Consider the following 13357-nt stretch of genomic DNA (forward strand, 5'->3'; position numbering starts at 1 on the left):
GAATGATGGGCAAAGCCGGGTGGAGTGGAAAGAAGCGATTTATTCAGTTACAGCATCCAGACCACTCGTTCCCCTCCACCTTGCGACCAATGAAGTGAGCCCTGAGTTATGGTTACAGCATCTTTTATCCCTACCCTTCTCTTGGTACCTGCCCTATCCTTTTCTTTCTGAATCATCCTTTTGTTTCCTAATATGGTGAGGATCACCCCTTCTCGGACCCGACCTCTTTGCTTCCTAATATGGAGAGGCTACCTTTCCCCGGACCGTACCTATTGATTCCTTATATGGTGCATTTTGAAGCCTTATTTTACTGGCAGCAGACTGGGTAACTGGATGGCCTAATTTACAGTAAGGCCCCAAATTAGGGAACTTTGTGGCTTAATTTACAAGAGGACGCTACACCTGAGGCAATCCTTGTATTGCCCTTTTTCCTGTTACAGCTGAGGGTCGTCTTGCTTCCAAGCTGGGTTTCTGCGGAGAATTATGAAGGCAGACTCTTATGCCTGGATCCTGCCTTCAGCTCCTTGTAGGCCAGATCCAGCGCTGAGACCCCCTTTATTCCCGCACCCACAAACAATAGCAGACCAATCACTATCCATACCTGCCTTCCTTCCGAGAGATTCCTCAGATGTTATTAAATACCTCCTTGAAGGGCAGGAGTGTAGCAAAAAGATTTTAAAGAATGGCGAGTGTATCTCGCCCCCTTCCCAACTCCCTCTCAAACTTCCTGTTAGCAACCCCTGGTCACAAGCTCCCTGGTCGCTGACTCACTCCTTTATAAAACCCTGGACTGCCTGATAGCCCCTCCCCCTTATTAAAGCTCAACCAATGAGCAGAGGCTTCTAGATTTCAAACCCTAATTAGAAGCTCACAGCTTCCACCGGACAGCCACAGCACACACTCCATGGGGGGGAGAGGGGGAAGGGGGAAAAAACCCAAATAGCCAAACAGAAGCTCAGCAAACAGCAAGAAACCCCCAACCCCAAACACACACTACAGACAGCCACTTCCCTCAAGGGTCCTGTATTTGCTCCTCCTTCACCAGGAGAACTCCCTCTCTGTCAGCCGATGGTCAGGGCAGTGTGTGTGTGTGTGTGTGTGTGTCACCCAAGTCTTTAACTGCTAAGACATGAGGTCTCGTCGCAGCAGGCAGCCAGAAGGCTGAAGGGAGCCCCGAAAGTTTAACGTCCGTGTCTTTACTGCTAGGACCGGGGTCCCTTCGCAGAGGGTAGCCAACAGACGCCCCTGTTTATAGCAAGAGCTTATTACACCTCAGATTTTAGCTGCTAGAACACAGAGTTCCTTCGCAGCGGGAAGGCTGAGACGTGCCCCAGCGGACCTGTCACCTGGGAGTGACACAGATCCAAACGCCCAAGCTCCTATACCTGTCCCTATGACCGGCTGAAGTTCTTTTAAATTGTGCTTGGTTCTGTTACAGCAACTGAAGGAGTCAGGTTAAAGCTTAAACAGTTACAGGTTTATTAAAGAAGCTTATAAATCATATGGCTATTGCTCTATTTCTTAAATGCTAGCAAATATATATAGGTCTTAAAAATGGTTACAGGAAAAAGGTAAAGATAGAAAATAGAAATAATGGTACCAAATGACAGCTTAATCTTTAAAGAGCTCTAACACTATGTATATATATACTTAAACAAAGGACCACAAAGTGCGCTGCTGGGCCCATCTTTATACCCCTGGGGGCCCGTATTCTCTTTCTTATCTTAAGATGCCAAATTGTACTGGTCCGTTTTGTGGCGCCAGTTCTTACAAGCAAGTTTCAAGTTAATTTACACTTGTAAACTACAGTTGTCCATGGTCACTGAGCCAGCATATCTGAACCTCCTGCTCCAAGGTTTTCAAAGATCATGCTGTTTTTCTGCTCTGTGTGCCCTGCATGCTTTCAAGCAGACAAAGATGGATGTTAAAATGGGGGTTCATGTCTGGCTACACTCTCCAAACTCCGTTTGTAGTCCCTGTTTGCAAGCTCCCCGGTCGCTGACTCTTCTTTTGAAAAATCTTCTTTCGAAAAAGGGCATCTAGACTGCACTAAGTGGATCGAAAAAGCGATCCACTTTTTCAGAAGAGCACGTCCAGACTGCCTGGACATTATTTCGAAAAAAATGGCACCCGGAACTGCTTCTGGCAGGGCATGGGAGCAGCATTGACTCCTCATTTTTTGAGGAGTAATGTTAGTTCGAACCAAGGGGTTTGAGTAGAACTAACGTGGCCTGGAGCGCACTTCCTGGTTCGAATCAGTTGGCGATCAGAATAGCGCGCGGGCAAGATCATGCTAATGAAGCGCGGGATATTTAAATCCCTGCTTCATTAGCAATTTCGGTCACCTACATTTGCATCCCTAGTTCGAACTAGGGTGCAAGTGTAGACGTACCCGCCCTTGACCTGGGACGCCTTCTGGTCCACAAATCACCAGGAGATCTTCTTCTTGGTGCAGTCACCCATGCCTTTATTGTCAGTTTGCCACCACCTTCTATTTACAGAGTCTTTACAGGTCAGCAAACCTTTCCTTCACCTTCTGCCTGGGAGCACACTCAGCCACACCCTGACCCCTTGCTCTCCTTCTGGCCTCCTTCCTCTGCCTTATCTAGCCCTCTGGCTAATGAGGCCCCACAGCTGCTTCCCATTAGCCCCTCAGGCCTGGGCTTGGTCAGCTGTCTACAATCAGCCAGGCTACAGTGGCAGAGCTCTGGCTTAGCCAGCAGTCTGTCATACAGCCCAATTCATTAACAGGAAAGGCTACTTTTCAATGATGCTGAAGGCCCTGGTCGACCACCAGGGACAGTTTACAGACATTTGTGTTGGGTGGTCGGGGCGGGAACATGATGCCTGCACCTTCAGGAACTTCTACCTCTACCGCAGCCTGCAGGCAAGAACATTTTTCCTGCAGTGGGACCTTGCACTTGGGGATGTGCAGATGCTGCTGTCCATCATGGCTGACACGGCCTACCCCCGATGCCGTGGCTTAAGAAGCCCTACACTGGCCACCTGGATACGAGCAAGGAGCAATTTAATGCGCATCTTAGCCGGGCTCGCATGCAGGTGGAATGCGCATTTGGACGTCTAAAAGGGAGGTTCCATTGCCTGCTCAAATGGCTGGAGATGGGGGAACGCAACATCCCCGAGGTGGTGGCCATGTGTTGCGTTCTCCATAACCTCGTGGAGAGAAAAGGGGAGGCCTTCCTCCCGGGATGGGGGACAGGTGCTGATGATGAAGGGAGGCAATTTGAGCAGCCCTGGACAGCTGCCATCAGCCAGGCTCACCAGTCTGGCGTTCGTATCCGGGAGGCCCTGAGGGAGAGAGTTTCTGAAGGAGCCCAGTGACTCTCCACAGGGTCTCCCCAATGGGGGCTTGGGCCTAGCACCCCCAATAGCTTTCCCCCCGCAACTCATCCCTGCCCCACTCTCTGGACAGTAAAGACAGACACCAGGTTTTCTTTGAAAAATAGACTGTATTAAATAAACAAAGTGTGTATTGAATAACAATCAATAACAAAATAACAGTGTTATTTTCAAAAATAAACTTTGTTGTAAATATCAAAACGTTTCTTGAACTGTGGAGGAGGGGGGCTGTAAACCTGGAGGAGGGAGGGGGTTCAGGTCAGACGGTGCTTCCCTGGCCTCAGATTCCTGCCACCTCGCGTCCGGGGACCGCTATAGCCTCAGGGTCGGGTGGGGCCACAGATAGTGTGCTGGACAGGAGGGGGGGCCGCAATTGGGTCTGGGAGGGCTGGGGGAGAGGGGGGTGCAAGGGGGGTGGGGTGGGGAAAGGGGGTTCGGTGGGGCAGGGTCATGGCGTGCAGGAGGAGCGGTACCAGGGACAGGAGCAAGCATGGCAAGGACCTCCCACATAGTGGCACAGATGCAACTCCGGTGCTGGACGAGCTCGTCCAGCAGGCGGTTGTGCCACACGGCCTCTGCCTGCGTCCTCTCTTTCAGGGCCGCTACATGCTGCTTTAAAATGTCCATGTACAGACGCCAGTGCCTGCGGGTGCCACGTGTCCGGAATGGTGGTGGAGCTGGTGTGCTGCGACCCTCTTGCGTGGGTGGTCCAGCTGTGGAGGAAAAGAGGAAGAGAAAATTAGTCATGCGTGCAACCGCTGTCCATGAGGGCATGCCCTTGCTGTAAGGGACTCTCCTTCAGACAGGGGACTCAGAGGTTCTGCAAGTAACACCATGTGTGAGCTGGGCAGCAGCCTGAGCGTCACAGGGGCCCCAAAGTGCCAATGGGGCCAGATGCCCCCCCACACTGCCAACCCGCCTGTGTGTGTTCTGGAAATGGCTCCTGGCACCCCGTGTTGCACACCCACGTGTCACACATTGCTGCTGCACATGTTTGCACATGCATGGCCAGCTGCACGCTGTCCAGGCTGAGCAGTACACGTGTCACTCAGGCATCAGCCACTGTGCACCCGCCTCCCCCACCCTGTGTGTGGTGCAACCTCACAGCACTTCACCTGATGTTCCCTCCCCGATATCCAAAGACGTCTGGGAGGCCTCTGGGGGACCGGCTCCAGGGATAGGGTCACAGTGTCGTCCTCCTCCTCCAGCGCCAGATTTCACTCTCCTGATTCTCCGAACTGCTGGTGCTCCTGCTCGGGTTGCTCCACTACATGTTGCGGTAACCCAGACTCCACCAGACGCAATGGAGTCTGGGCTTCCCCACCACCCAGAATGTGATCCAGGTCCGTATGGTATGGACAATAGTGTGGGGCTTCTCCAGAGTGGGAGCTGTGGTCTCAGGCCTTGGCGTACACCTGCCGCAGTTGTTTGACTTTGGCCCGCACTTGGTCCAGGCTGTGGGGGTGGTGCCCTCTCCTGGCCAGTCCCTGGGCCATGTGCCCATAAATGTCTGCATTCCTGAGGTGCGACTGGAGGGTCTGCAGGGATTCCTCCTCAGACCAGAGCTCAAGGAGAGTCTTAAAATCTCTGGTCCTGACCATGCCAGTGCCCGCCATTTGGTGCCCCTGGGTGGGTCCTCAATTGTTTCCCTGGAAGGGGCAGGGGGGGTTTGGGGCTGAGACATGGATGGGTCACACTGTGACAGGAAGAGCCGTGTGGTCTGGCTGGCTTCCTGACACAAATGGCTGGCCGGGTGCCTGTGCCTTTAAAACATGGCTGCAAACAGGAACAATAAAGGTGCAAGGAATGTAGATGGAGTGTCCACCAGGGCTTTTTCCTGGAGGCCTTTTTTCAGAAAATACTGACTCCCCCGCGTCCACACATGCCTTTTTTTTTTAAAGATCTCTTTTGAAAAAGGCGTTCTTCCTCGTAAAATGAGGTTTACCGCCATCGAAAAAAGCGCCATGTTCTTTCGATTTAATTTCGAAAGAACGCGGTGGCAGTCTAGACGCAGGTGAAGTTTTTTTAGAAAAAAGGTTACTTTTTAAAAAAAAAACTCTGTAGTCTAGACACACCCTTAGAGAAGAGGCAGGCTCCTGGAATATATACAAAGGATAATAAAGGGTTATTGTGGATATTGGTTTTGATTGGAAGTATTATCTACTATTCTATGGCAGCTTATATGGTCAATCTATTTAACCTTTACACATAGTAAGTCTTATGCTCTAAAGCTAAGGATAACCTTAAAATTTTAAAGACAATGTAGACCATCGGTAACCTATGAACCACAGCAATATTTTTGAGAAACAGTGATATATATTAGTAACCAATCACAGTAAGCTACTGACAGGGCTCATGAGACTTGATTGGATGGTTGACAGGGAAGGGATTCAGACCTGTCTTAATAGTTTTTGTACAAATGTAGTCTATATCAATTATGGGTGTAATTTTCTGTTTTGTTAAAAACATTGTTCAAGTGGTATAACCACTAGTGCAGGCCTGGGCAAAATACGGCCCAGGGGCCGAATCCAGCCCACCAAGCCACCAGATCTGGCCTGTGGACTCAGCAGGGAGCCACAGGGAGACCCTTGACCACTTTCCAAAATCATGGAGTGCGCCCCCCCCCCAAAAATTATTGCCCACCCCTACACTAGCAGGATGCAAATATACTGATATAGCTTACTCTTTTCAATATACATGAATATGCTATACTAAACTGCATGCTGTGCCTCAGCTATACTGGTTTGCAACCTGTTTACTTAAATCAGCACAGAAAATGTGTGCAAACAATTCGTCAGATGGGTATAGGCAATCATACTTTACAAAAAAAGACCCCAGTGGTGATAGTTTTTATTTATGCTGTAATTTAAGTCTCCTTTAGTTAGTCACTAAATGCACAAGTTTACAGTACTATACCCTGGTAATTCTCAAATTTCTACAGCTAAAAATGATCCTTGCATGTTGTCCCTCAGCAATCCTCAAATGCACTCCATAGTTACATACTTCCACATACCGAGGATCAAATTGCTTAACAGAAGTGGGGATGTAAAGCCCCCCCCCATTTTGCAGATGAAGAACTGAAGCAGAGAGAAATGTGATGACTTCCCCAAGCTCAAGAAGTGAATCAGGAGTTTATTTAAAAAAAAAAAAATCAGATTCTTGACGGCCAATCCCCTCCTCTAACAAGTAGTAGGCACTGATTTCAGTACTCACCTACAGATTCATCTTTACACACTTCAACTTTAGCCTTAACTTGTCCTAAGGGTCCTGGTGCTGCATCACACCCTGAAGGCTCTCTCTCATCTAAAGGCCCAGAATCAGCAGCAATAGAGTCCGGCTCCTCTGTTTGGCAGTCCAGATCCGAAGACTTATATATGTGCTTTATAGGTGATACTTCCCCATTTGGGGTTATGTCGTTGTTTTGTTCCCTTTCCTCATTGTCCTTCATGTTCTTATAATGCAGACAAGGAATGCTACTCAAGGGAGGATCATGTTTCTGTAAGTACAATTATACAAGAATGTATAAGTTTAGAGAAAATGAAATTAAAAAAGATTAATCTAGTCAGTTTCAAGATGCATTGGAAGTAGTTGTGATACTAGAAATCTACACTAACCCTCTTCCTGAATCCCCCTGACATTTTTAAAGTCAGATTTTAAGTGCTCCTTTCCCCACTGCTGCTCTATGCAGAATGCAAGTAAATAAAAAAGGGTAACTAAAGGAAAAGAGAAACAATAAAACGGACTATAAAATGCTGTCAAATGAACCAACAGTTGCAGGCAGTGTTGTTATGATCATGTCTGTTCCAGAATATTAGACAAAAGGCAGGTGAAGTACTATCTGAAATTCAGTGTTGATAAATGAAAAGTAATGCACACTGAAAAACATAATCACAAATTTTATATAAATAAAATGATGAGTCTAAATTAGCTTTTAACACTCAAGAAAGATGCTGGAGTCATTGTGGATCGTTCTCTGAAAAAATTCACTCAGTATCCCATGGCGGTCAAAAAAACCAGCAATGTTGGGAATCATTAAGAAAGGGATAGATAATAAGATAGAAAATACCATTATAAATGCATGGTACAGCCACATCTTGAATACTGAGTGCAGATGTAGTCACCTGTGACGGGGCGAACAGGCCCGGCACTGCAGGGCCGGGAGTAGCCCAGGCCCAGCTGGCAGAGAGGGCCCCGCCCTTCCGGCACTGCTGGGCATGCTCCCAGCAGAGACCAGGTATAAAGGCAGAGGGAGCCCAGCAGGCAAGAGGACAGCTGGGGGAGGGAGGAGACCTGGCCAGTGTTTTTCCAGCTGCTGGGACCAGAGCTGCTGCCAGTGCTGGACCCTGACACCAAGGAAGCGGACCCTGACTCCAGAAGACCAGAATGTACCCACAACCCCAGCAGGTACTGCCTCAGAGGCCAATGGGCCCCCGGGGAACCGGGGCGTGGTAGGAAGCAGCCCAGCCCAGGGCAGGGGAGACAAAGTTTGGCTCGGCGTGTATCGGCCGGATTCCCTGCCGAGCCGGCAGGAGCCACAGACCCTGCCTAAAGGGCCCTGGGCTGGGACCTGGTGGAGAGGGAGGGCCTGGGTCCCCCTACCACGCAGGCCCCCCCTGGATAACCAGGCCTGGGGCCAGGAGAGGCTCCTCAGAGGGACTAGGCCTTTGATACTGTATACCCCCGGATAGAGGGGCCTGAACTTGTGGGGACTTTAGGGGTGTGGTATAGGCCTGGACTGAGATGCAGGTCAGTATAAGGGGGTCAGCAGCCCCTGTCAGGGGTGTACCCCCTGACATAACCCCATCTCAAAGATATTGCAAGGGGAAAAGGAACAAAAAAGGGCCACCAAAATGATTAGGGGTAAAGAACAGCTTCCATATGAGCAGAGATAAATAAGACTGGGTATGTCTGCATGTGACGGGGCGGCCCCGCCCCGCACTCAAGCCCAGGGAAACCACCTGGGGCCGGGGGCGGAGAGGGCCCCACCCACACAGCCCTACTGGGCATGCTCCAAAGGGAGCCAAGGTATAAAAGGCTGCTGGCCTGCTCAGAAAAGGCAGACTACGACCCGAGCAGGAGCTAGCGGCCACTGGACAGAGAGGGAGTTGCCGGGGGAGCTGAGCGTGCTGCTGCCGGGCCTCTGCCGGGCTCGGCCCCAACGCCGGAGCCGCCGACCGACCACCCGCGACCCGAGTGCTGGACCGGACTCCGCCAACTCGGCAGCTGCCAGGGGGAGGACCACTACAGCCCGTCGACCGACGACGACAGGTGGGACCGCGGCAGGCTGCGAGCAGGGGGTAGGAAGCGACCCAGGGCAGGGAGCTGTAGAAGCCCCTGAGGGCTCGGGGCGTTGCGGGGAGGAGCCCCCGCCGAGCCAGTGGTGGGAACCGCCCGCCACTACTAGGGCCCTGGGTCGGGGTCCGGTGGAGAGGGAGGGCCCGGACCCCCCTACCCCTGCTGCCTGAGACCCTGGCACGTGGGAGCAGGGTAACAAACTGCAAACTGTGGACTAGGCCTCCGGGCCTGCAAACTGTGGACTAGGCCTCCGGGCCTGCAAACTGTGGACTAGGCCTCCGGGCCTGCAAACTGAGGACTAGGCCGGTGGGCCGTATTTCCCCTATGAGAGGGGCAGTGTACTTTGAGGGCCAGGCCCAGATGGGCCGAGTTAGGCCCCAGATGGGGGTGGCAACCCCAAGACAGGGGCGAGCCCCCCGACACTGCACTACCACCCTAGTTCGAACTAGGGTGGTTAATGTAGTCAACTGAAGTTGCAAATGAAGCCTGGGATTTAAATATCCTGGGCTTCATTTGCATCTTGCCAGGCGCCGCCATTTTTAAATCCCCGTTAGTTCGGACTCCATGCCCGCGGCTACATGCGGCACGGAGTAGGTAGTTTGAATTAGGCTTTCTAATTCGAACTACCGTTACTCCTCATAGAACGAGGTGTACCGGTAGTTCGGATTAGAAAGCCTAATTCGAACTACCTACTCCGTGCCGCGTGTAGCCGCGGGGCACGGAGTCTGAACTACTGCGGATTTAAAAATGGTGGCACCCGGCAAGATGCAAATGAAGCCCGGGATATTTAAATCCCGGGCTTCATTTGCAACTTTGGTTGACTACATTAACCACCCTAGTTCGAACTAGGGTGGTAGTGTAGACATACCCACAGGGACTTAGCTTGGAAAAGAGACAACTAAGGAGGAATATGATAGCGGGCTATAAAATCATGACCGGTGTGGAGAAGTGTAACACAAGAACTGGTGTCACCAAATGAAATAGACAGCAGATTTTAAACAAACAAAACAAAGTATTTTTTCACACAAAGCAGTCAACCTGTGGAACTTTGTCAGAATACTGTGAAAGCCAAGATTATTACAGAGTTCAAAAAAGAATTGAATAACTTCGTGAAGGATAGGTCTATCAATGGTTATGATAAACCATGCTCTGATGTGTCCCTAGCCTCTGTTGCCAAAAGCTGGGAATGGGCAATGAGGTATGAATCACTTGATGGATTACCTGCTCTGTACATTCCCTCAAGTGCCTGGCACTGGTCACTGTCAGAACACAGATACTAAGGTAGATGGACCATTGGTCTGACCCAGTATGGCTGCTGTTATACTCTTATTGGATAAACTTCTGTTAGTACAAGGCTTGTATCTCTCTCCAGCAGAAGTTGGTCCAATAATATGCAGTACTTTATTCAAACTAAAACAGATAAGAGAGTTTCTTATAACTTTCAGTACAATTACATAATTCCACTTAGGTGCCTATACTTCACCTATCCCCAGGGCACCCTAGCTCTTTAAAAAAATAGGTATAGCTATGTTTTTTTCCCCCATTCCCTCTCCAGAACAGAATAAAGCTTTGATTAAAAAAAAAAAAAATTAGGTTGAACAATAAAAGTTTTGTTAAATTACAAATCAATATGGGTATGTCTACACAGCAAAGTTATTTCGAAATAACTTTACCAGTGTCTACACAGCCAAACCGCTATTTCGAAATTAAATCAAAATAGTGGAGGGCTTATTTCGAAATTGGTAAACCTCATTCCACGAGGAATAGCACCAATTTCGAAATTGCTATTTCAAAATAAGTGCGGTGTAGACACTTATTTAGAAATAGGGGGGCCTCCAGCCTTTCCCAGGGTGCCCTGGTGGCCACTCTGGGGGCCACTCTGGGTACAACCAAGAAAACTCCTCTCCCACTCCCCGGAGCCCTTAAAGGGATAGACTTTGGCCACAGTGCCTGTGCCAGCTCCAAGTCTGCCAGCCCAGAGCCAGCAGTTGCTGCACCTGACCCAGTGGCCCCAGCATGAGCCAGCCCTCCACTGCTCCCCAGGACCAGTCTACCAGCTCCCAGAAGCCTTCCAGGGGCTGGAAAAGGCGGGCACCTGCCTGGTCCAGTGCGGAGATCAGGGACCTTATTCAGGTTTGGGGGGATGCCTCCAACATCCATGATCTCCGCACTAAACAGAGGAACACAACCGTCTACATGCGGATGGCTGCCAGCCTGGCCACCAAAGGCCACATGTGAACCCAGGAGCAGGTTCGCATGAAAATAAAGTAGCTGCAGCAGGCATATGCCAGAGCCACAGGGGGCAGCTCCCAACCAGGGGCAGACCCAGACCCCTGCCCCTATTTTGATGCTGTGGACCACATCCTGGGGGGCAGGACAGTCCGTGCCCCTCAGGTGGTCATCGACCCTGGGGCAGAGCTTGCTGCCTCCTGCTGTTCCAGCCCCTGCTGCCTCTTCCCCTCCCGCTTCTTCCTCCCCACACCCAGGGATGCTGAGGCACTCACTCCCGTGGTGCTGGGAGACAGTTGGGCTGGCGAGACCCCCAACCCTGAGCCATGAGCTTCTCCTCCCCCTGGCTCCCCCTGCCAGCTCCCTCCTCCCACCCTCCCCTCTCTCACCTTCTTTCCCCAGTCTCACTTCAGTTTCATTCCCCCCCCACCCCAGTTTTGTTCAATAAAGAGGATTTGTTGTAATGAACATGTGTCTTTTATTGTACAGCAGGAAGGGGGGTTAGGGAGGGGTAAGTGGAAGGACGTGAGGGAGGAATGAGGCCCAAGTCCCCAGTGGGGCACACCAGGGAGACTGTTACTGCCTGCAAAATGTGCTGCCAGGCTCGCAGCAACAGGTCCAGGAGAAGCACCAGACTGCCCAGGGGCGGCTCCGGCTCCATGTTGCAGAGTGCTGTGGTGTCCTGAGTGAGGGCAACCAGAGCACGCAGAGACAAAATGCTTTACTGTCCCTCAGCGAGGTAGGCAAGCAAGCAGGGAAACCTTAGAACTGGCTATCCAGGGGTGTCCCTTTAAGCACAGTTCTCATATCTTGTGTGGCTGCTGCCTGAGGCTAACTCCTGACCTGATGCCCTGCCAGAACTGGTTCCAGACGGCCTTAAATGTGATTTAGCATCCTATCACTGTGGACGCGCTATTTCGAAATGCATTTTGTGTCTAGAAGCGTTACTTCGAAATAAGCTATTTTGAAATAACGCTGTAGTGTAGACATACCCTATATTTACAAAACTTAAGATATGCTTTCAGATAATTCAGTGAATGTTTCGATTTAAACGAGTGGTATTAAGGTAAATTCAAGTTTTACAGACAGCTATTGTAATCTGTGGGAGTTCTGCTGCAGATCATGGGTGCATCTGACAAAGTGGGTCTTTGCCCATGAAAGCTTATGCTCCAATAAATCTGTTAAGTCTATAAGGTGCCATAGGACTTCTTGTCGCTTTTGCAGATTCAGACTAACACGGCTACTCCTCTGATACTTGACACTTTATTGAATAGACATGGGCAAAGCACTCGAAAAAGAAACTAGTTGAAATAAGATGTTAACACTACAGGGAAGTTTGTTGCCTAATACTTTTAGGTAATGCATAATATTAAAATTATAATTAGCAGCTTAGACTCCTACCCTTATGCTTCCTGTTCCCAAGAAATAAGGTCTGGACCAGGTAACAACTCTGGATTCTCTGTGCAGATATACAGGAATGCCTGAGTTATGGAATGTCATGATCCATCCATCAGGTAATGGTTCCGTAGGAGGACGGCCACGACCTTTATGAAAGGAAACAGACAAATTCATGTAGTGTGTTCATGATTTGAAAAATTAATTTCTGATTTTATATCCTGAGAACATTCTTCCACCTGAAACCTCATTACAAAACTTAGAAAGGTTATAGGTACACGCGGCCCCCCCCTGCCCCGCCCATGGATTTTATTTCATTTTGTTTACATCTAAAAAACAAAACAAAAAATTAATAAGAATAGGATATACTTGTAAACTGTTAGATCAAAACCACTGAATTTGGAAATATCTATCTATACATACACACACACAGGGCTTGCCAAGCAGTGGCGAGCCCTGCTCGCCAGCTGCGCAGTTCGGCATGCTGTGCATGTGCAGACCATGCTGTGCGGCTGTGCCAGCTTGTAATGTACTCGCCATGGGTGAGTAGATTACACTAATTGTTGAGTCCTGTATGTGTGTGTATATATACATATAGAAAAAGTATGGTAATACAGATTTAATACAAATTAAATCATTTTAATTAATTAGGTCAGTGCTATTTCCCTCTTATTTATAGTGACAAGCCAGTATGTAATCTAATGAAGCCCCAAAGAGCCGCCAATATACCTTGTGGAAAGCTATGAAATATTCTCTTAAGAGGGTTTTATTTTTCACTGAAGAGTTCTGCTCGCTTTCTCTCACACATGTAAAAGGGCAGACTTCAGAAAGCCCTTGACTCTCTGAAGTTTTTGTTTCAAGCAGCCAGCATCAGCCAAACACACAGGCTCAAGTCAAGGTTTTCCAGCTCATTCCTACTGGACCAAGAGGCATCACATATCTAACACAATATTTACTATATCAACTATGAAATATGGACTTCATACTTCTCTCTCACACACAGACACATACACCACTGCCTTACCAGTCGTTTCTGGCTCTTTCATCTGGCCTCTCTCCTACATCACTGCAATCACTA

At 49.5% G+C, this 13357-nt stretch overlaps 1 protein-coding gene across 5 annotated transcripts in view; it reads right to left on the reverse strand.

Annotated features, from left to right (window-relative positions):
• LOC102445971 (microprocessor complex subunit DGCR8-like) overlaps nt 1-13357 on the reverse strand; it is a 137171-nt gene that overhangs the window by 71304 nt on the left and 52510 nt on the right. For all 5 annotated transcript variants that reach the window (XM_075914703.1, XM_075914702.1, XM_075914704.1 and 2 more), the window contains 2 exons: nt 12286-12428; nt 6574-6856 (listed from right to left, as the gene is read on the reverse strand). In XM_075914703.1, coding sequence (XP_075770818.1) covers nt 6574-6856; nt 12286-12428 — 426 coding nt within the window. The remainder of the gene's footprint in view (nt 1-6573; nt 6857-12285; nt 12429-13357) is intronic.

The sequence above is a fragment of the Pelodiscus sinensis genome, unplaced genomic scaffold, assembly GCF_049634645.1.
Source record: "Pelodiscus sinensis isolate JC-2024 unplaced genomic scaffold, ASM4963464v1 ctg92, whole genome shotgun sequence".
NCBI classification, from domain to species: domain Eukaryota; kingdom Metazoa; phylum Chordata; order Testudines; family Trionychidae; genus Pelodiscus; species Pelodiscus sinensis.